This window comes from Cheilinus undulatus, linkage group 17, assembly GCF_018320785.1.
Source record: "Cheilinus undulatus linkage group 17, ASM1832078v1, whole genome shotgun sequence".
NCBI lineage: Eukaryota > Metazoa > Chordata > Actinopteri > Labriformes > Labridae > Cheilinus > Cheilinus undulatus.
In genome coordinates this window covers 36,011,533-36,036,675 of record NC_054881.1, presented here as the reverse complement: position 1 = coordinate 36,036,675, position 25,143 = coordinate 36,011,533, and the positions used below count along the sequence as shown (strand labels likewise).

General features: G+C 38.1%; 1 protein-coding gene across 2 annotated transcripts in view; it reads right to left on the bottom strand.

Moving 5' to 3' along the window:
* clip1b (CAP-GLY domain containing linker protein 1b) overlaps positions 1 to 25,143 on the bottom strand; it is a 65,638-nt gene that overhangs the window by 15,060 nt on the left and 25,435 nt on the right. For both annotated transcript variants that reach the window (XM_041810564.1, XM_041810565.1), the window contains 2 exons: positions 21,919 to 21,993; positions 7,318 to 7,424 (listed from right to left, as the gene is read on the bottom strand). In XM_041810564.1, the coding sequence (XP_041666498.1) occupies positions 7,318 to 7,424; positions 21,919 to 21,993 (182 nt within the window). The remainder of the gene's footprint in view (positions 1 to 7,317; positions 7,425 to 21,918; positions 21,994 to 25,143) is intronic.

The window sequence follows — 25,143 nt, the reverse complement described above, 5'->3', positions numbered from 1 at the left end:
ATACTACAATCACTTGAGACACATTCACTGCACTCAGGTGATCCCCATTTCACTGATTGTGAGACTACTAGCACCAGTTGGCTGGAGTCTGTTAAATTAGGTCAGTCACTTTAAAGGGGGGGAATATTTATGCAGTCACTTATTTTTCCAGGCTATTCTTGTGAACATGATGTCTCTAGTACATTTCAAGAAATTTCCTTCGAACTCTGCACAAATTTTGACTGACTGATCAACTCAGTGACTAACCAACTGAGGGCAGTCAAATGTCCAAAGTCTACATTTTCTGAGCTTTTTTGTACAAAGTGACAGTAAATGCATCCTATAGACTGCACTTATACTGAGGTAATCCTCTGACTAATTCTCCTCATTGGAAAGCCATCTGTTTGCTCACATCTGCTGCAGATTCAGACTGATGTTCTGTCCTCATCCTAAAGGATTTAATAGCTATAACACTGTGGTTTAACACTTTGTAGATCTACAGAGCGATACAGTCATGATACAGTCAACACAGGAAAGTATTACATTGGTATATCAAAAAGATACTGCAATCTGTGCAAAAAAAAACCCAAATGTAGACCTGGAGACAGCAGCACAGACAGTGTTGTCAGGGTACTCTTGAATCTGGGTATTTTGGGGAGCAGGAATAGGAGCTGAAATTATCTCCATGTGGGTCATTCTGAAGCTTTGTGTCAAAGGAGGAACTCTGAGGCTATGCGTGTGACTAATAACCAGGCTGAGCACCATCTGGGTGAAATGTTTGGCTGCCTACTGTATAATTACATCAGTCATGGCTTTATGGCATCAAGTGCACTCAAACACAACATGAAGGAGGTCGACTTAGAGAGAAACTCAGCCAAAACAGAAACATAGTTTATTACAGACACTTTGGAAACGAAATGTTAACATTTTAATCTACCAATCTATGTGCTGGTTACATAAACTACAAGAGACAGATACTCTTGAAATAAAAGCTTGTGGAGAAGGAAGCAGCTGCGACTCAGCTCCTACAATTTTTTCTGCAAGACTGTTTCATACATCATCTAAATTTAATATGGGTTTATTCTGTAATTTCATGCTCCGCCAGACAGAATTGAAACTGAAAAACTCCACTTCAATTACTTTAATCATACACACAGTGCATTCAGAAAGTGTTCAGACCCCCTGCACATTTTTGCAATTTTCTTATGTTGCAGCCTGATGCTACAGTTGAGAAAAAGCATTTTTATTCTCATGAATCTACACTCAGACCCCATTATGACAAAGTGAGTGAAAACAGAATTTTAGATTTTCTTTTGCAAATTTATCAAAAATAAAAACTGAAATATCACATTGACAGAAGTACTCAGATCCAGGACTCTTCCAAGAGCTGGTTGCCCAAAGAACTGAGAAATTTGGGTAGAAGGGACAAAGTAAGAGAGGTGACCATGAGACCTATGGTCACTCCTACTAAGCTTCAGAGATCCTGTGTGGAGATGGGACAAAGTTCCAGAAGGACCATCACTGCTGTCCTCCACTGATCAGGTTTTATGGCAGTGACGAGATGGAAGCCTCTCCTCAGTGCAAAACACATAAAAGCCCGTTTGGAGTTTGCAAAAAACTCCAAATGAAAGCCAGAGGATTGCTTTGTCATGATGGGGTTCTGAATGTGGATTAATGACAATAATGATGTTTTTTCAACTGTAGCATCAGGCTGAATACTTTCTGAATGCACTGTATACTACACATAATGGTGCACCACACTCGCTGAATATATTGCTATAAATTTAGATGTTGTTAGCCTCAGAGGACAAATCCCGATGAACATCATCCAACTATAGTACTTTTTCTCCAGTTTTGAGCTTATTTCCTGCATAACCTTGTAAATCGAGCAAAGCACATTCTACCCTTGTCCTTACAGTTACATAAGAAAAGAGTGTTTTCAAATGCAAATGCAAAAAGAAAAAACATTGACACACCAAAAAAGGCACAAAAAATCTCAACAACAAGATGAGGAAGAAGAAAAGGTAAAGGACAGAGGGATAACAGCAGTGAAAAAATAAGTTAAGATATGAAGCATGAAAGGAGGTGAAGGGACAAAGTTACATTAATTAACTACATTAATCCTATGTTTAATATTGTCCGTTAATTAGATACAATGATGTATAACAAAATGACTGTCTCACAATTTTTCAGTTGCTACAGAATCCCGATTTTGTTATAATATTGTTATCATGGGCCAGGTATCGTGTACTGTGCATCTATTTTTACTATATCACATCTTACAGTGGAGGTGTTGGAAAAAATCGATTCACATCTGAATCGCATAGATTAATCTACTCAGACACAGATGCTGGAGGAGGTGTATGGCTCATTAGTTGTGCTGTAAGCATTAGCAGCGCTAGCTCTCTGTGTTGGTAATGTTTATATTTCTGAGTCTGACATAGTGTCTGCACAGTCTACGGAGTCTTGAGTTGCTCAACCTGTCCTGTTTTCCCAAAAGAGAAAGGTTTAAAAACTCCCCCACAGGTAAGAGGAAGCCTGACCCCATGCATTTGCTTACTGTGCTAAAGTGAAGTAATGTAGCCTACTTTAGGAACGGTTCATATACCTGAATTCACATCATGTTAACCTGGACTAAAAATCAGTCAGCAACAAGTAACAGGATCTATCATCTGTTTCACATCAAGGATTGGCGTTACGGTTTAACAAGCGACCGTGTCACTGGTGACTAAGTCAGATGTGTCTGGAAAATAATGGATATCGAAAACTTAAAGAGCCCTTTGGTTTTTCATTGCACATTGAATATTTTCTGAGCATATACTGCATAAAATGTTCAGTGTTTCAGCAATGTTGTAGCTACAACAACCACTGTAACTTTCAGCGAAAAGTTATCAATTAACATGGTCACTTGTTAAAACATATCACCTGCTCTCCCACAGCATCATTTATTGTGAAGGCTTTAGATTTATGACCTATTTTTTTTCCGATGAGTTTCAGATAAACATGTTTCCTGCTTAAGACCACGCATTTTATTCATATTGAAATATTTTGCAATTAAAGTGCAAACTACTCTTTATGTTACTATTGTAATTAGTGTATTAAGAAATGCTACAAATATGCTAAGAAAGCATTATTTTGAGCAGATTATATTGAGCTTTTTAATGTCAAACAATAATCTATTACAACTTCATGTACAGCAGACTGAAGCAGATGCTGAAATAATCACCTCTTTATAAGAAATAGAGAATGTGTTGTGAAATGGAAATTGATTTGAATAAAAAAAATTGATGCTAATCGAATTGTGATACTTAAAGATTTACATCTCTATCTTACTTTATACTAAATCATGAGTTACCCTGTGATTGTCACTACTAATCTGCATTTTACACAGATTCTCAAACATTTAAATTATTTTTGAGGTCAACTGCTGCCTCTAACAGACAAATAAACCGGGAGCTGACCCACAGTGGAACCAGAAACAATCAAAGCTTCTGATCAGTGGAGATTACAGCTGTTCTCTGTGCTTACACAAAAGCCACATTGATTCCACACTCACACGCTTTGACACACATTTTTACAGAGACACACAGAGAAACGCACACTCTGATGTCATAGTGAAAGTGGCGCCCATACTGGAGCCAGGCGGTCCTAGGAGGAGAGAGGGAGCGATTACATAACAGCAGCAGGGAGGAAGGAGACGTGTTTGACATGATTCCTGTTTGTTCTGTTATTTGATGTTTTCACATGGAGCGAACATAAAAAAGACACACAGTCATACCAGACCTGCTCTTGTTTTGGTAGAACTAAAAATATTTGTTGACAGTTCCTTCACCATCTGCTGCCTCTCCATCAGGACACCTCATAATGATGATTATAATTCAGCCAATTAGATCCTTCTGGAGCTGTGACATCACAGCTCGGGGGCTGCAATGACTCAGTGGAGGTGTGGCAGGATGATTTCAAGACTCAGCCAGGATTGGCTGCATACTGTCACATACCTCCACATATGATGCACACAGAGAGGTACAAAATGACTTCATATGCAAACGCACACGGAGTCTATAAATAGACCTCAACATCAGGCTGGAAATCCGACACCATCACAACAAAGACAGGGGAAAAAACTGTAAAAAGATGGAGTATTTTTACCCCACATCAGAAACAGCGGACATCAGTGATCAGAGCAAATCAAATTATGAATATATTTTCACAGTGCGCAAACAGAAAAATACATTTTGCTTCATCATGTTTAGTCTCATTGGTTCACCGAGCTTTTAAAGGGACATTTCAGCAATCTTTAATGTTCTAAAATCATAGCTTTTGTACTTGATAGCTGAATATTTGGTAAAACACAAAACAATATAATGTGTCTGAATGCATGTTTTGATCTTTTGGTCTACATTTATTTCAAACTATTACAGTATTTGTATAAGAACTGTCCGGAGTTATGTCAGACTACCTTATGTCCATGAAGAAACAAGACCAAAACAAGGTAAAAATAGATCTTTGGTAATAAAAACTGATGAAAATTAAGTTTAATATTTGTCAAGGAGACTAAAACAAGACTTAGATGCTACTGCTGGACTGCTGGACATTCAAAATCCATGATATTTCTTATATTTGCATAAACTTCTTCAAAACACAAGCAGAGATTGGCTTTAGCAGTGGTTCCAAACTTTTTTTCCTATGAGCCCACCTTATTTTTATCATAGAGGAACTGAGGAACCTCAGGACCCACACAAACAAAAGGTGATACATGGATGTCAAGAATTAACGTCAAATTTAGAAGTTTTCATGGTTCAAACTGATATTAAATCGCCCCACACAAACATTTTCTTATCAAGAGACCTTTGCATGAACTTTTTGTGAGTGTTTTATCATAATTTTAGGTAGAATTGAGTGAATCTAATTATGGCAACCTCAAAGCAGACAGAGCCTCGCGCCCTCTCTGACATGGTGCCCCCCCAAGGGGGTCCCGGACCCCAGGTAGGGAACCAGTGGGCTAGAGAGCATTCGAGGTACACTATATGGACAAAAGTATCCATTCACCATGTGCAACTCCCCACTAAAAATTGTGATACAACATCAACAAACACAACCTGTCTGGTATCTTAGCACTTGTCAGGAAAGCAATTAAAGAAGTGTCTTTAAATGTTTTAAAATCATATTTTTGAAATCCTCACTGTTTTGTCTCAGTTGTTTGTGTGACGAAGGCCACCTGTTTTCAGACAGACAATTTAAATTAATCTTGGTTTAATTGTCTTGAATTTAAGAGACTTAATCTGTAATCCTGTGATCACTTTACAGCTACTTACCCCTTTGACACTCTGACTCCTTAACCTATTGGTGTCGTCTTCTTTGCTGCTTAAGTGGCAGTTTAATGGATGCTTTTTAATCGCTTTGGTTTAATGTTTTTATCAGAAAGGTGAGAGAAAAATGTGCACTTTTTAAAGCAGCAGTTAGCTTTAACAGTGATATCATCTGACTTCTGGGAGCATCTAAATGGTCAGTCAACACTGCAACTATCACTATTAATATATTCTTCTATAACTTGTTCTTTTTAATTTAGGAATGAGTTTTATTGTCTGAAAAATGTCAAAACTAAGGGAATAGCTCAGGACGATTTCCTTAATTGTGCCTTTATTGCACAAAACCTCACAATATTCACAGTCCTGTGACAAAGTAGGAGGAAATAAGAAAAAATATATTAAAGGTGCTGAAGTCTGAGAACTTTGACTGGTTGTTGTTTAAAAGATAATCAAACCAATTGCTTTATCATATAAATAGCGTCGACCTTTTCTATGGCTCACAACTAATATAACAATTTTTTGAAGCTGTGTTTGATGTTTTATTTTTTTGAATAATTTTCCAGTTACAGCATTTTAATGGTAATTAGATAGACTTAAAGCTGTAAGCCAAGACTCAGTTAAATTTACAATCCAAACAGAAATGAGAGGAAACAAAGTTGGACAAAAAGTTAGTAAAAATAAAGAAACTACATCATGAATTCAAATTTTTTAAACACAAGAAGTAATTGGGCTGTTTTAACCTTGCAAAGTAGATGGATTTACCAGTCTGTCATCGGTCAAATCCATCTTAAAAAGTACCAATCCACAACTGTCTGGACCAATCAGGATCATTGAGGAGAATGAGTTGGTAGCTAAGGGTGAGGTTTAGTTGTACTTTAAGCCGATAGCATGGCTGCTGCTACTGTGTAGCAATTAGCTCGGATGTAGCAGTTTTATCAGAACTGCACCACAGTTCTTGATGAAATAAAGAGCAAAGCACCATACTGAAAGCTTTTTATGATGGAAAAGGTGTTGGTGCTCTTCTGTCATGCTACTTCAGCATGAGTTTGTGAGAGTTACAGGGGAGAGGGGTGTTGTAGTGTTGAGTTGGCTGCTAAAAGGAGTTATTAGCTCAAATTCAGCCACAGCGGCAGTTTTACCAGAACTTGACCACATTTCTCCATGAAAATAAGAGCGAAAGAGCAACTACAAACCCTTGCAAGACAGAAAAAAATATGTTTTGGCTCCTCTCCAGACTGGCAGCGGCATACGTTTTTTCCACATCATGCACCGCTGCTCATGCACTATTGCAGAGTTTGCCTGACAAGCTCACTTTACTAGTGGAGCTGTGCATGCATACAACCTAATGCTGACTTGTTGCTCTGATTGGCCCATCATGAATGTGACAGACAAAATGTAAATCCAATCACCTTTAGAGAATTGTTTTACAAGTCCTGCCCTTCCCAAATGCTTTCTATGGGAGGCTTCCCAGATGAATGTGAACTGTAGCCATAAAGTAGATATACGAAACAGTCTATCTGGTGTGTCAGGTTACCAATTTTTTTTGCTCTGCATATGAAAATTTTCCCTATTAAAAACATTTGGAAGACTTTTAGTGCTGACTCATGGTGTATTTTTCCCTAAATAGAAGCTGTAAATCCCAACAGGCTCCTTATTGTACTACAAATATGACTGTTGTGCATTGTTCTCCACTCTGTCATATACATAATCATATAATAGCTCCTTTTTTGGCTAATTATGGGCTTTACACAGCAACTTCAATATATTTACAAGTGGAAGTGTCTCTCTTGAGACTCACACTTTAATAACACGTTCAACATTTATGTTCAAGACCAGTTAGTTTTTTTAAGGCAGCCATGTCTGCATTGTATTTTTCCTATTGAGTAAGGGCTACACTCACTTTCCAATTATCAGTACAGACCCCACAGGACAGACTTAACTCAGCAGTCTGAAACCCCTGCAGGCTGGGGGTCATCCCTAGAGGAGAAGCAGGCCAGGAAAAAACACATTACTTATCCTCAGTACTCACATTTCCTTGCAGAGAACTCCAATCCGCTGGTTCTCTGAGCTGCTCCGCTCCTTCGACAGACTCAGCTCCTCTTGGTATTTGGAGTTCTGCTGTTTCAGCGCCTCAAGCTAGAAAGATAAAGGACACAGGACAGGAACGACAGTCAGAAAGAATATAAACACAACAAAACAAACAACAAGAACACACATAACAGAAGGTACACATTTGAATATTTCCAGCTAGAACAAAAGCCTCAACTGACTGAATCGATTTCCCTAAAGAAGGTTTACGGATCTCAATATTACCTGTGTTTGTCAGTCATTTAAATCAAAATCCTTCAGTCTATATGAGTAATAAATCCATCTCAATTCCTGTTCTTATTACAGCCAACATTACTGGAAGAACACTGTTCCCTGCTCCTGTAGTCATAGTCCCATTTGGAGTTTCATTTTCAGATTTTAAAGAGGAGCTCTTTAATTTTTACTGAGGGAACAGCTGTTAGTCCTTCTAGTGAAATTATTCTTTAATCATCTTGCTTGTGGATTAAAAGAATATAAAGTCACAGAGTTTCATAACCTGAATGGCTGAGGGAAGTAATTTAAAGCCATCGAGAGGGCTCAAGTGTTGTTGAAATGTCACCTACAGGTGGATATTAGTAGTACAGTCCTATTTTGTTATTGCTGTGGAAAAGTGGTGAAGTTGGCTGTCTCTCAACTGAAAGGTCAGGGTTCAATCCCCAGCTTCTGCAGCCATATGTCAATGTGTCCTTGGGCAAGATACTTTACCCCAAACTGCTCCTACTGCTGTGTCGGTGGCGTGTGAATGTGAATGGGATTAGCTAATACTGATAGCCAGGTAAGGGTGACTTTGAGTAGACTAGAAAAGCTCTATACAATCTCAAGGTTATTTTATCATTTTGCTACATCAGAGTTTAAAGTGTACTGAACTAGCATTTAGAAGATTCTGTTCATGAAGTAAACTTAAAATGTGACTCTGAGGCAGGTTCTGTGACTTTTTTCTGCCAAGGATTTTAAAAGAAACTGATGGGCGTTTATTCAAACTGACATTAATGATTTTTATCATTATCTTATTAAATATATTAGTTATAACTCAGAGGATGAAACTCAGTCAGGGCCTTTCTGTGCAGAATTTACATCCTCTCCCACTGTATGCGTTCTCTGGCTTGCTCCCACATGGAAGCATGCTCGTTAGGTTAATTGGTGATTCTAAGTTGGGTGTAGGCATGAGGCCTGGTTGTGTGTCTCTGTGTATCTCTATGCTGGGATAGACTCCAGACCCCTGCAGTCCCAAAGTCCCCTGCAGTGTAGAAAATGGAAAACAACTCTGAGGAGGAGAGTTGTTTTTAAATCAAATTCATCTTGTGATGATTTTCTTTTTTGTCCTGCTTAATGTGGCTTACACTCTACATCCCGTCCCCAGGGCAAAATTTCATCTCCTACCTCCTCGTGTATTTCAAATCCTGTCAAAGTTGGGTTTTAACACTGGTGCATACTCTGGTGTTATCTGTATTAAAGGGCCACTTCACCAACTTTAAATCTGATGTTGGTCATTCCAGTACTTGTTAGTGTTACTTAAACTGTCATAAAATCAGTAGTAAGTCTTTAGTGAATTTTGAGGGCATTTAAAAAAAATCTCAATTTTTGTTTAAATGCTTAAATGCTTTGGTTTGAGCACTATAGTGTTTAGGGCTACTTTATTTGGATTTACACAAAAAAATACAATGTATGTAAACTTTGGCCACAAAGAATCACTATTCTGTTTTTCATGTCAGTCCTGGAGGCCTCAAGTTTTCTTACATACAAGTAGGGGGGTCAAAGGAAAAAGGTTGGGAGCCACTGCTCTAACAAATCCCAAACTTCATGGAAGTGCAAAAAAATAATGCTCTCGTATCCTCTGAATCATCTTGCATTTTAGGAGAGTTTCATACCCAACCTGTTTCGTGCAGCTGAAACAAACTCAGGTCGATTTATTTATTAGTCTGGTTAGTTTACACTGGTGCGTTGCAAGTTCGTTTTCAATGTTAATCTGGTTTGTTTGCACTGGTGTGTTCAAGTTCATTTTCAATGTTGGCATGGTTTGTTTACACTGGTGTGTTCCAATTCATTTTTCGTGTTAGTCTGGTTTGTATGTATTGGTGTGAAAGTCGTCAATCAAGCCTTGGTGCTGATCAAACAACCGAACCAGGGCTGCTTGAAAAGGCGGGTCTAAGACTAAGTCCACTTTGATTTGGACTCTGGTGTGGTTAATTTACAGTAAGAACATGTACCAATTTTGATTAAACTAGCTACTGTAGCCAGATGAACATTTGATGAAACCACAGGTATGCCTGAAGGAGTTTCAGAAACAGTTGCTAAAGTGTCTTTTATCCCTACACTCTTTAGGCTCCTGTCTCTACAAAAATATTCAGAGGCAATGAATTTTTCAGAACACATTAAAACCCAATTAGCAAACCTTACTTTTAAAAAACCATGCAAACCAAGTGTTTTAAAAAAACTAAGTAAAATAACTTCGACTTCAGTAAAGTAATGGCAAAAGCTTTTGAGTGCTGTGCACTTGAGTTTTAGTAATTGAAGATTCTTCAGCAATACTCACTGAAAAACATTTGCTAAGTAGCAAATACTTAGCCATTTTAAGTTATATCAACTCAATTCTACTTGTACATTTCTATATGCTAACTTTCTTTTCTTATCCATTGTAATTTTCACTAAAATCTTTCACATATTTGAATTTCAAAAATTCATGCCACTCAGAGTAGTCGGACTTTTGTGACTTCAAGTAGCAATGTGTGAAAGAAGCACTCTGAATCAGGAAGTGTTTTTCCATCATATTTAGTACACCAACCCTGCCAAATTAGTGTTCCTCCACACAGCTAGGACATTTCCAACTGAGTGAGTAACTTCATTCATGGTGCAAAAGTGTCTAATGCCCAAAGACATTCTGGGAAAACCCCGCAGACTAAGGGATGAATGTCAAACAATCACATCAATCTTGTGTTGTCCTTACTTCTGTTTACAGTATGGACTGTTAAATTTCTTCTTCTTTTTCTGTTTGTTTGAGTGTTGCTTTAACTAGGTTAACCCAGCCTCAGATGTTAACTTTTTACTCTAAATTGACTTTACTTGAAACAACAGTAAAATGACTTCCATCGCCCTTCAGTTAAACATTGAAACATTAAACTTGATAAAACCTAATATAAATATATATACAGTACTTATCTGTTAAATAAAGTTAACTCAATTTATGCGAGTCTGAATAGCTATCAGGGTTTACAGTGTGGCATAGACTTTACCTGAGAATCACTCCCAGGTAGATATCTATTAACAGTCAATTTAGGGGTCTTTCTTCCGGGAAATGATGCAATCCAAGACTGATGACTAAAGACACACTCTCCACTTGCTCTGCACCTCACTATGACAGACATACACTGTGCTTAGAGAACGCTCATTAAGTCCCTCTTTTAACCAAACTGTATTTTTTTATGGATTTCTTCTGTTAAATATCATGTTGGACTAATTTTAGCAAGTGTAGCTGGTTGTTATTGGTGTGATTTGGTAACTTTAGCATGCTACATAGTTTTGGTATGTGTTGTTATAAATGTAAAGTTTCCTCCTCATGCAATTTAATTTTTTTATTTGACTTGAGATATATGTGTGACTCAGGGATGTTTTTTCACACGTGTTTATCTCAGGTCAAAGCTGCATACTCTTATTGTGTATGTATTTATAAACTACAAGACATTCTGACCAATTAGAGAGCATTTTTATCAAACATCACACATTCTGATCAGCTTGTAAAAGTCTCCACATGAACACAGACATAAGCTGACGTCTTTATGCAACAGTGTAATAAACTGTTCCATGATTTGGACCAGTGCAAACCAACAACAGGTGTGAAACACCTTTAGTCTATAAAGTGAGGAAACAGATTACATCGTATGCCAACAAAACTTTTCGAGGGGGAAATATTTCTTTTCTAATAAATGCACAGCAAAAAACAGCACAAGCTGGTGACTGTCTTCTGTCTACATAATTCATTCATTTCAGAAGATTTGACTTGACTTTTCTGAAAATCCTCTATATAAAGTGTCTGCAAATAAAGATAAATCTTTAGATTTTTACAGATTTCCATGTGATGATTTCAATGTGGAAGTTTTCTGGCCAACAGCCAAACAGCAAAACTTTTCAAATAACTTTTATGAGGACAAAAAGTGGCAGGAAATCTTCCCCTTATAGAAAAAATTGAACCTGTAAATATCTGGCATTTTTCTCTAGGTGCAAAACAATTGCAGATTTAACAACCAACCACAAACTGTATCATCACTGTTTCAAGTCCTGCCAAAGCTGTGTCGCATTTCATCTCCGAAATGTCCTGATATTTTTTAAATGTGCCAGATAACAGAGTTTAAAAATGCCAAAGAATTCTCTGTCAGCTCACAAATTGGTTCTCTTCAGTTCTTTTAACACCATGAACATCTCTTCAACACCACATTCCCCTCACACCTTTTTTAAAAGCTTCTACATCCAAGGAAAAACTGCAGCCAGACAAGAGAAATTCTGGGTCATTAATCGAGGCGCTGCTGTTAATACTTAAAATACACAACGCCTTGACGATTGGAATGAGTCAGCAGATAGCGGAATGAGCTCAGTCCACGTGAAACTAAAAATACGACCCCACCGACTTCACCTCATGAAAACTTTTTATCTGAACTCGTCAAGTCTGAAATCTTTTTGCAGACACCAAAGCGTACTGTACATCACTCCTGTTTGTCAGACACGTGCAGCTCTGGGATCATAGCAGCTTTAAAATGGTAACAATCAATGATTAATTAACATGAATGACTGTTAAATCAATGCATGTGCTGCAACCAGCTTCAGATAAAACTAACTAAAAAGATTATACTGTCGGTAAAGCTGTCTGCTGTGTGTTTCCTTTTGCACATTGGCTCTGTTTTGGATGCCTTTACACGTGAGTTGCTGGCACCACAATATTACCCTGCATCTTCAAAGTGAGATCTAGTGTGCAGAGCATGCTCACACAAAACATGCAAAACATGCAGAATGAAAGCAGGCAGATGCTGGGTCACAATGGCAGACTGCTTCATTAAATCCTGCAAAAATCATCAGGGAAAACTAGCATTTCTGTACGAGTATTCAAGACAATTAAAGCCACCTCCTCCAGCTTACAGTGACAATAAAATGCCATTGTGCGGCTCCTGCACTGACCTTTTTCCCTCTAAGTATTTTTTTTTTTTTTTTAAAGAAAAGCAGACAGTCGTACCTGGTAGTGAGGCGAGTAGATGTTACTGGAGTAGCCCTGATGCAGAGCAGCTATATCCATGTTCTGCACAGATCACCTCTGCAAATGTTCCCCAGCTAAAACAACTGCAGCGTTGTTGCTATGCCTGCTCTCCCCTCTTATCTCCAGCTGAACACAGACTAACACAAGCTGGGCATCAATAAAGCATCAGCTCTGATCCCCTGCCGAGAAGCTGCGAGATGGGAAATGGAGAGAGTGTGTGTCGCCGTGTGAGCAGCCGCCCCCCTTTTCTCTCCTCTCTCTCCTGTCTCTCACAGTCGGGTTAAAGAAGCTGAGGACTTCCATTATGTAAGCCTGAATAAGCTCCACCCCCCCCATCCCGCCGATGCTGCCTGCAATCTTGTTTCCTCACTCTCCGACACCATATGTACACACTCTAAAAGGTTCACCTTTCATTCACAGTGTAAGCACAGTGTAAGCATGAGTCACAGTAATATCTGAAAAATACAACCATTCATACTGTAGTGTCTCTAGAGGTTTAGTCATGAGTGATCAGATCTCACAGATGAAATACCTGCAATAGACAAATGATAGAAGGACAGCTTATAGGGAGAGGAATCCCAGAGTAGTTCACGATACAATACTATGTGATAAATTGTAATGCAAAACGACACAATACAATATGATACAAACAATTTAAAAATATGCAGATAAGTGACATTATGGTAGGGTATGATATCAACAACAACCTCACCATTGACAGAGGACGCCACAGACAAAACTGGATCCCAAAAGAAGACAGACTGTGCACCCACTGCAGCCAACAAGAGGTGGAAAACAGAGCTTCCCCTTCTAACTACCTGCCCTTGATACAATACCATCAGAGAAAAATTCCACTTTTTATCAGCAAACCAAAAAAATTTGCCAGCATGGCATTTCCATGCCAGTGAAGCCTACTGAACTAAACTGAATTATCAAAATGATAATATAATACGACGTGATTCGATTTGATATAATACAATGAGAAAAAATACCTCGAAGATACGATAGGATATGAAAGGAAATGATGCAACATGATAAGCAACCACGAGGAGCAATGAGGTAGTGACTTAATGTCAAATTGCCAAGGAAATCCAGACTCCTTTCAATATCAGGAGAATCAGGAGTCAGGATGGCAGAAAAGCAGTATCAATATTTTGTACCAATCCTAATTCATAAACATATTGTGTAGTTGATCAAAAAAAAAACAATGACAGTTAATCAGTGGTATCAGCAAAATACTCAAAGAGGTCAAACAACTCCTTGTTGAAGCTGCTAAGAGGTGATCTTCCTACTGATTTACCATACAGTACAAAACATCGTGTTTGGAAGGTTTGTTGGACTGTACAAGCCAAGTAAGTCACAGAGTCACTCTGATGACCACCCAACAGTCACAAAGTTACTGTGGTGACCACTCAACAGTCGTGAAGTCACCCTGATGACCAGTCAGCAGTCATGGAGTTACTCTGATGACCACTCAGCAGTCACAGAGTTACTCTGATGACCACTCAGCAGTCACATAATTACTGTGATGACAACTAAGCAGTCACAGAGTTTCTCTGATGACCACTCAACAGCCACAGAGTGTCAGAAAATAGAGCTTTAATTCAACAAGCACCTTAACCCTGCTAAATGTTACATTTCCAGATGGATGTGTTTCACACATCCATCTGGGAAAGATTCAATAGGAAACGTTTGAGAAAAGGCAGAAGCTTTGAAAAAAACTAGGAATGTGATTGGATGAACGTTCTGTCTGTCACATCTCCACGGGCCAATCAGAGCAACAAAACACAGGACATAGCAGTTATCAAGCTGTGCGTGCGCAGCTACTGAGGAATAACGCAAAACATGGCGACTATAGACACGTAAGTACTCGACTTTTGTCTTTGTTCTTCTTTTAACAAAGAAATGTTGTCAAGTTCTGATAAAACTTACGCTTTAGCAGCATCCACGCTGAGCTCTTCCGCCATAACTGCACCGGCCTCTTGCTTCTACTTGTTTACATCACGACTCTGCCGTGCCTGAAAGTACTGCCCCTCATCGCTGATTGGCACTGTCACTTTCTAACCGGCCCAAACGGTTCAGATGGGAGCTTTGCAAGATGGATTCGCCAGTGAAAAACAAGGAAATGGGCGTATCCATTTGCTTTGCAAGGTTAGTCTCTTGCAGGTTTACTGTAGCTCCAATACTGTAAGAAAGCTCACTGTAGTAAAATGTCTCAACTCATATGGAAATTTACAGATGATAATGTAATTAATCTTAAACCATCTTATCTACCTCATGCACATTTGCCCACATCCTCGTATATCCCATAATTCTGATCATGTCTACTAAGCATTCTTGCACCCTTTGCCCATCTTGCAACCTTACTAACAATGCACACACACTTGTGTATACTAGAAAAAATACCTTAAAGGAGCTTGTATATATTTAGATCTTAGAGTCAAATTCCTAGTTGTGTAAGCATAACTGGCCAATAAAGCTGATTCTGGTTCTGATTCTGAAAATATCTAACACACTCATGTTTGCAACATGCAATTTTATGTCTCAAGAAATTCACAACAGGATTTCTCAGGGTTTTTTTCTTTAGCTTTTTAAAACAATAAGCAAAATCACTTCAATTTTGAACTTTTTCCAAAAAATGTGTGGATGTATTTATTGTTTACAGATCATTTAATCCATGAACTGTATCAGTTTTTACATCCAACAGATGTGTAACAGCATGAAAAAGAAGGGTCTCGCTCAAGTCAACCGTTCATTAACTAAAGCGATGTTCTGTCCAGCCAAGCATTATACATCCACACACAGACACACACTCACACAGACTTGGACATGTGCAGGATTACATCACAACCTACAGCTACATGGCTGAGCGGAGCGCTGAGGCAGATGTAATAAATAAATAAATGCTCGAAAATGTGTGCTTGTGTCTGCTGTCCTCCTTGCTTCCTGCTCTCTCTCTCTCTCTCTCTCTCTCTCTCTCTTTCTCTCTCTTGTCGCTGCAGAAACATTTTTAATTCTTTATGATGGTCACATTATGCTGATTCTCTCAGTTTACCCAAGGCACATACACTTGAAATGTATTCAACTGTATTTTGTTTACAGCAGTGGAGGAAGTACCAGGGTCGTTTCTTTAAGTGTGAGGCCTAAAAAACACACTTTAAAAATACTCTGTGAAAGAAAAAGTTGTACTTGGAAAGAGTTACATAAAAAGGTATACAAGTACAATCAGGATAATCTCCTTAAAGTATTAAAAGCAGAAAAATGGTCCCTGTGACTGTTGTATAACTTATACTGTCAATACATTATTTTTCCTCTTGGATTAACATCTGAGTGTGATTTTACTGTTGGAGGTGGCTGAGATCTTTTTTAGCAATTTTGATTTTTTTTAAACATAAACATAAACATAAAAATTTGACAGACAAATGCAAAAAGCTAAAACACAAATGCAAGTGGCTGCAACAAGTGCATAAACAGACATAACTTTCAGTTTCATATTACAAGTCTGACACTCATGCAGAAAAATCCCATAGAAACATTTCACTTTATTGAACAGCCTGTAACCTTGACTACTACAGGCCTTGATTATTATGTCATATCTCATCACATTATATTTATCATTAGTACTTAAGTAAGAAAGTCAGCTTTATTTGTATAGCACATTTAAAACAGCTTTCAGCTGACCAACGTGCTTCCAACAGAATGCACAATAAAAAACAGCGAAGGAGATCATAGACAAGACAAGGATTGTAATTTTTAGCAGAAGGTTGAAGGTGGGATCCTAATGGGCCAAGGTCATTCTGCAGGGAACTGGTGGAGCTGGGAGGGTCAAACAGGACTACCTCAGTATTTTGTTCATTTTAAAGTGAAATGTTTTGAGCCAGCCAGTCTTTGATTTCTTGAAGGCAGTGGAGTAGTGATTGTAGAAACTGTGTGCTGTGGCTTTTTAGTGGGAGGTAGAGCTGTATGTCATCTGTATAAAACTGGAAGTCTCAGCAATGTTTTCCTATAAGGGCTCCAAGTGGCAGCATATACATTGAAAACAGGAGGGGTACTAAAACCTATCCATGAGGAACCCCACAAGCAAGGGAGGCAGCGAGGAGGAGGATGAATCATTAAAAAATACTTTAAAACTTCTGTTATCCGGGTACTATTTAAAAAGACTTAATGCTTGCCCCTGGATCCCATCCCAGTCCTTGAGCCTGGAGATCAGTATGTTGTCGTTGACTGTGTCAATCACTGCACTCAAAACTACGAGAACTAAAATTGAACGGCTGCCATCATCTGCTGCTAAAAACACATTGTTAAGAACGTTTAAAAGAGCTGGTTCTTTGCTGTGGTTCTCCTAAAACCATACTGAGTCTCTCAAGTAGTCCATTTTGATTAAAAAGTCAATCAATTGCTGGTAGAGTACTTAAAGGTGCAGTGTGTAATATTTAGCCTATTAGCATTTAGCTAAACAAGCTTGGTTAAAATGAAACATAACATTTATAAGTAGATTGATCTAAATTAGTGTTGACATCTGATAACACATTTTTTTAATTTATGTTTTACATTAACTCAGAATAAGCCTTTTATTCATACATAGGAAGATACATCCAAGGAAGCTGCCATCTTGGATTTTTGCATTTTGCCTGTTTCTATGGCACCATAGAAGGAACCAAATAACAGTTAAGCATGTATTGATTTTTAAACTTCACTGGTTCCCACAGTTATCACCAGAGAAATGAGCATCACACTCCAGAATTGACTGTTAGATGTTGATAGTCCCATTTTTACACACTGTACCTTTAACAAGGATTTTAGATAGGACCGGGAGTTTGAAAATGGTTCTAATATTTGTTCAAATGTTTGTGTTTTTTTAAAGAGACTGAACCACTGCATGTTTAAAATCAGAGGGCAGCATCCTGTCGAGATGTAACTTTAGATGATGGAAGGGATGCTGAGGGCAACAGTGTGAAATGATTCTTTCAGAAGAAGAGAGGAAAACAGTCAGAAGCGCAGGATGTGGGCTTAGGATGACACACTATTTCCTGTAGAGCTGGGAGACATATAGGGCCAAAGTGATTAAAAACAGGCAACGATAGGGGTGGGTCCAGTGGAATTGTCAATGAAAGATTGATTTGCTTCTCTATGTCAGGGATTTTGTCTTCAAGGATTTTTCTGGATTTCTGACATGCTAAGGTGGAGGAGAGAATTGTCAAATGGATTAATCACAGAGTTGATAGCATTAAAAATAATCTTGACATTGGAGAAGTATTTTGTTCTTGCTGCTTTGACTGAGTCTTAGTATTTTGAGAGGGAATCCTTCTGCAAACTGCAAGAGATTGGAGTTAAAGTTTTTTGTTTTTGAATTTTTTTTTCAAGTGAGTGGCTCAGGGGTTTTTGAAACCACTAGCCACAGTGGTTGAATGTTCTGTCTGTCATGTTAATTACAAGCCCATCAGAGAAACTTCTCTGTTGTCAACAAGTAAACTACAAAACACGAGCTAGAGAGGCAGTCGCTGTCATGTCAACACACTATTATTACAATGCACTATTGATTATTCACTATCAGTGGAGACATGTTGGTAAGTTAAACTCTCACCAAAGCCAGCCAGGAAAAGAGCAAAAACATTCTTACACCAAACAAAGCTTTCAGTGTGGTTCTTCAGCTGCTTTACCTGGATCCTAGCTAATCTCTTCATCAGCCATCAATGTATGGTTTACACTGTAGCCATTGTTTACTACACCACGTCCTTGACTACAGCCTCTTTCTCCTTAAATGACACTGATCGGACCAATCATTCCCTGACACAGAACAAGTGTTTCAGTCTGAAGCTTTGCAAGATAAATCCACTTGGTGATAGACATCATGTTAAGTGGGAGCAGGTGGTCTCAAATAATCACTGCAGGTCTAGGATGGTCTTGCTTTTTATGGAATTCACAAATGATGAGGGTGTAAACATTAAAGCTGGTTTTTACAACACAAAGCAAGGAACAACTGATATTTTAGAGAGTATTTCATTAACTAATTAGAAAGTCAGACAAAAATGGATAAGAAATTGACTTTATATGTTGCAACAATGTGAAAAAGTTAAGACACATCAGCAGATGCACATGTTTTGGGAGCAGGCAGCAACGGCCAGAAATCTGGCAAGAGCAGGATCAAGAAAACAGTCCCATGTGAGGTTGCACTATGCAGCTAATAATGCAGCTGTGCTGCATGTTGAGTCCTGTGTGAGTTCTCAACACAATCAATGAAAGGAGAATCACAAATGTGGTGATTTTAACAAGATATAGATATTTCATTTTGTCTGATTACTTTAAAATCATTGGTTATTTTTATCTAAAAGGGGGATATATTTATTTTTTAGAAAAATAGACCTGAATTCTAGACCTTAAGGGCTTGTAACATCCATGAAATAGAGTTACAAAAATCAAATTTGCTGCCAATGTGCACTCTAAAAAACTGATGCAAAATTTATCTGCATCTCTTATAATAAAAATGAACATTTGCACTTGAAGTTTCAGCAAAAATCCTTAGAAAACTCCCCTAGGAAGCAGGAAGGGACAGAAATTTTCCTAAAGTGCTGGGATATATTGCACAAAGAGATGCTTTATGCACAGGATCAAAATGAATTCCTCCAAATGGAGAGCGTTTTCATCTAAGGTCTGTTTTCCCGCTCTTTTTGCAATCCTTTCTCTAGATGTAATGAGAGCGACCATCTGCAGCTCTCAGGAAGCAGAAGTTAGAGAGGAGATGAGTGTAGGCGAGGCAGAAGGCACCAGGGAGCCGCAAAGTGACTGAACTGCTGCAGGTGGATCTCAGTACGAGGAAAAGCAAAGATTGAGAATGAAATGACGCAAATATCAAGTTACAGATGGAGGTGAGACGTGTGGGCTGGGAGGGGAGAGACAAACAGAGGATAACAGAGAGAGAGAGAGAAAAAGATGATGGAGCAGTTCATGCGTGGCTGATCTAATGCGATGACTGCGACTTGCACAGTCACATGCAGTCAGCGTGGGAACCCTGATGTGAATACGTAATAAAAACCTGCAGGCTAAGAATGCTGAACTTATGTACGTGCATGTGTGAATCGTTTTCACAGTGTCTAACAAAAACACGCAGAGACACATGCACAAGAGCTTTGAATATCTTCTCATGCTGGAGCAGTGTGCATGAAGCTGCAGTAAGAGTTGCTCAGCATTTATGTACTCGTTAAAAAAAACTACAAGAGTAAAAGTGAAAGGTGTATGCTCTAATAAAAGCTGGAAACATCAAAACGTGTTACTTCAAAGGCTGTAAGAGAATTTCAGGAGCAGAGAATATAATTTTTGTCTTATAAAAAGCATTTCTCCTTAATGTCTTTTCTATAAAAGGGTAAAGGATCAAACAACGTTAGTTCTACAATATGCAAGCCTATAAAAAGTGTACACCCCCTGGATTTCTTACCCCTTTATCAGTATGCAATGTAAAATAAGCGCATAAATATCCACCCGATTTAAAGTGGCTGACTTATATAACAAAGGTCCAGCCAATCAGTGCTACCAGTCACACAATTAGTGAGATGGTGATCACCTGAGTGCAGTGAATGTGTCTCATGTGATTTTAGTATAAAGGCAGCTGTGTCTAGAAGGTCCAGTTACTGGTTTATCAGTACTCCTGGCTACCATTACACCACTCCAGGCAACTCAGAGAAAAGGTGATTGAAAAGTATAAGTCACAGGATAGATACAATAAAAATTTCCAAGACATTGAACATCCCCCAGAGTTCAGTAAATCCATCATCAAGAAATGGAGGGAATATGGCACATGTGTACATGGCACATGAGAGGACGGCCTAGATCAGGCCGTCCTCACAAGCTGAGTGAGCGTGCAAGAACGAGACCAGTGAGAGAGGCCACCAAGACACCTATGACTACTCTGAAGGAGTTACAAGCTTCAGCAGCTGAGATGGGAGAGACTCTGCATACAACAACTGTTGCCGGGGTTCCTTACCAGTCAAAGCTTTATGGGAGAGTGGCAAAGAGAAAGCCACTGTTGAAGAAAACTCAAATTAAATCTGGACTAGAGTTCACCAAAAGGCAGGTGGGAGACTCCATGGTCAAGTGAAAAAAAGCTTGTCGTTGGTCTGATGAGCCTAAAATGGTGCCATCAGACAAGATGCTATGTTTGGCCGACACCAAACGCTGCACATCACCACAAACACACCATCCCCACTGTGAATCATGGTGGTGGCAGCATTATGCTGAGGAGATGCTTCTTGGCAGGAAGTCCTGGAGGGCTTGTAAAGGTAGCAGGTAAAATGAATGTGGCAAAATATAGGAAAATCCTGGAGGACAATTTTGTTCAGTCTGCAAGAGAACTACTGCATGGGAAAAGATTTTTCCCAGCTAAACAATGACCAAGAGCATACAGCGTAACTACAGAGAAATGGTTTAAAGACAACAATTTGAATTTTCTAGAGTGGTCGAGTCAGAGCCCAGACCTCATTCCAATAGAGAATTTGAGGCTGGACTTGAAAAGGGCTGTTCATGCCAGATCCTCATGCAATCTGACAGAGCTTAAACAGTTTTGCGAAGAAGAATGGAGTAAAATTGCAGTGTCCAGATGTGCACGCCTGATTCAGTCCTAATCACATGGACTCAGTGCTGCTACTACAGCTAAATACTGACTTAAATAGGGGGAAAATTTATGCAATTGCTTATATTATATGACATATTTTTATATAATTGGCATTACTTTGGAGAGATTTGTTTTCACTTTGACATTAAAGAGGGTTTTTATATTTTATTTGGTAAAAAAAAAAAGCCAAATTATGTTAACTATGACTGACAAAATCAATAAAATGGTAAAACATTGAGTTTGGTTATTTATGTTTCTGCTCTTAATACAAGCTTTGCACTCATTTTTAATGATCAATTATGGTTTCCGTTGGGGCAGTGTTTTCCAAATAATTTAGAACAAGTTGCAGGTTTCACATGTTTGTTTCAGAGCCAGTCCATAGATAATCAGAAAAATATAGCTTTGATAGCTACAGGACCATCTTGATGTGATTTTGCATGCCTACATAGTTGCTGGAGATCTCAACCCACGTCATCTTTAGTTCAACAGCTTACACGGCGTAAACACTTCAAGCAAAAAGGTGTCAGAAAAGGAAAACAAAACAACAACCCAAGAGAGATCCAGCAGCGAGCATCACTACATGGGCCTAAAAATATACAGCTTATAAAAATAAATGACACCATTATAACTCTAGAGACAGTGGGTATTTAAAGTCTCCTGATGTAGCCAAATACAATCTCACATATCTATCTACTCACCTGTGTCTCCAGTGTCTTCTTCTCATTGGTGAGCTGCTCAAGGGACAGCGTTGTCCTCTCTGACTTTTCAGTAGCCTGGTGGAACATAATAATGACATTAGACCCACAACCAGAGGTAAAGTCATGCTTTAAGACATTATTAAAGACATGACAGACTTGTTTTGCTCAAAACAAGATAAAGGTTTTGTGATCATGGGGAAGTTATGAATTTATCAGTGCCTTAGTCTGGAAAAAGTGGACTTCCAAGCAGTCTTCTTCAGCTCTAAAAAAACAGGCTCATGTTAGAAGAGTTTTTGTGACCACAGAAAAAATAAAATGATGATAGACTTTTTTTTATGACAAGACAATAAAGCATTATCAATTTTTCATATTTGTCCTCTGCCTTTGATTTAATAATTAATCTGTTTGAGAATTTTTTTAAGTACATTATTGTCTCTTAACATAATCACTATTATGAGACATTAGGAAACATATCTCATTCTAAGAGATAAAAAATGGGTCAAAAACAATTATCTATATCTACCTTTTTAATGAAATTATTTTAAATTAGGGATGCACAATATTGGGTTTTTGCCGATATCCGATATGCTGATATTTACAGATTCATTTTATCCGATACCGATATCGATACTGGTATTTAAATATGTTTTACATAACAAAAAATTTAGTCCTTTGAACACAATTTAAGGTTTGAGGATGAAAAAAATGATTTTTCTTTTTAAAACTCACTTTAAAGTTTGAAAAATGAGGATAAATAGAGAAAAAGATCTCAACTCACATATGTCTGTTGGTCTAGCCTAAAACTCTACTAATTTATATGGCCAAAATTTAACAGTTGATATATGCTGATATTTACAGCCAAAATATCAGATATAAATATCAGCAGAAATTTTGATATCTGCTGATAATACCAGGCCAATAATAATGTGCATCCTTATTCTAAATGTTTGTAATATAATCTCAAATGGAACTAACTATTGTTTTCTTGATGGGATCTGTTCTGTTTAAAAATGCTGAAAAATGCCTAAACGGGGTTCCTACACACTTCTAAAATTCTGATTCAAACTTTTTAGTACTTCAGTAGAGAAAAACAAATACTTTTTTTTGCACGGAAAACAGTTTAAAATGAAAGGTATGAGAGATTTTTTAGGTACACTAGACTAGAACTGAATTCTCTCTAATGTCCATCAGTGCAACTCTGTGACTGTTGAGAGGTCATCAGAGTAATTCAGTGACTGTGAAACTTGTAACATATTTTCAGGTGTGCTTACCTGATACCAAACAGTTTTTTTAACAATAAATAACAATGACACTTTTTCTCTGGGAGGACCTGTTAAAATAAGTGGGGCTTTTAATCATTTTCAGTGGGCAACTTGGTAGGCCTGAAAATTCAAATGTGGACAATCGAATAAGCATAAATAATGCTAAAAAAAATCATATGAACTTGGCCATAAACAATGACCAAATAAAGACATGTCTTTAAAGAGCCATTTAAAATTTAAGAACCTCTCACAGGTAGGAATGTGACGTTTCTATGGCCTTAAATCAAATTTGAGACTTTTTAAGACTTTGGATCTGCAGGAATCCTGTATAACATTGATACAGTTTGCAGTAAACTGCTTATTTGCACATTAAATAGTTGAGGAGCAACATAATCAGTAATTTGGTATGATATTCTAGTCCATATCACACTCTTTTAGATGTGTTTATGGTGTCTTTTAGAGCAAACAGATGTATTTGATCAATTGTTAATATAAAATATGAGTTAGAACAGCTTAATGTTGACAGATCAACATCCAAGTGACGTGAACAAACTTCAACATCGCTTTCTCTTGAGGGCTCAAGCCCAATGGGATATTTTTATTTAAAGATTCTGTCATGAACTTTTTGTTTGTGTTGTTTTTTGGTGCTAGTAATAGACAAAGTTGCACCTCTAATCTCTTTGCCGATCATGTCATGTCCAGTAATGTTCTCTGATGAAAAACATCATACTGCTTTCTTTAAAGGCTGAAATGAGTATTCTAAAGTCAATTGCCTTGTGACCATTGTAAAATATTGATGTTTTGGAGTGACAGTTTAGCTCGTTTGATAGAGCAGGCACCCATATACAGAAGCTGCAGTCCTCAATACACAGGTCACAGGATCAAATCCTGATCCATATCTGATGTCTCTTCAGCTGTCCTTCTCCCTATTCAATATAGGCAAAAAAGAGCTCCAGAAATGCTCTTTCAAAAAAGCTATTTTGGCAGTGGCTGTCACCTCTGACACCTATCCTTCTGCAACAGTTACAGAAATCAAAAATGACTAGAAAAAAATAAGCAATCTGATAAGATGGCCTGGTTTGCCTTTGTGGGTCATATAGATGTATTGATTTCTGTCTGCTTCATAACCACTTAAAAACTCCTCACAGGAGCTTTAAAATCCAGTGCCGCATTAATGTACCGCAGAGATCAAACAAGGGCCAGCGAAAATCTTGGCTCAAAAATAAAGAGAGAAAGCTCTTTACTGAGTCTGCCTAAAGCTTGTTCAGCTCCATAAAGTAAGAGCAGAAAGCTCTGACTTTAAGGGAAGAGAACAAAGCTCTCTGCTATGACTGCGAGCCTGAAATTCCACTGGGGTCTTTTAATTTTAGAAAGAGTGACTCCAGGCGACAGCTCAGCCTCTATTTAACCACACCATGATAAGACTGGTTCCTGCTATAAATTTGAGACTTTTAATATTTTCTAGGGCTCATTCTTCACATCAGTGATAACTGACGTTTTAAGAAGTGTTTAAAATGTTGATGCCAGGACATTTGGGTACAATATGGATGAGGTAATGCTCCTATGAGAAACTTTGTAGATGTTGGTTTTGGTGCCTCGTGTGGACAAAGAGGGAGGATTCTTCTCTTTGTTGATTTTGTCCTGTAACCCTTACATTTTTGTCTCACATTTTTGATGTCCGATCAGGGTGTCAAACTAGACGACAATCCAAGAAAAATTCTGACATGCAAGTCTTGTTGATTCATCGTCACAGGGTGTCTAGGATGCATCGTTAATTATATCACACTACAAGAGTTTTTGTCGTTCTGGATGTGCAAAAATCATGCTTGAGGTTTGACGATGAGCTGTGATGTTGCAGTTGGGCCAAAATCTGGCATAATTTGTGTAGTCTGAGCCGGCCTTTAATCGTAATGAATCAGATAAATTCAGAGATGAGTCTGGGGTCCTCCCTAAGGAAATTTAG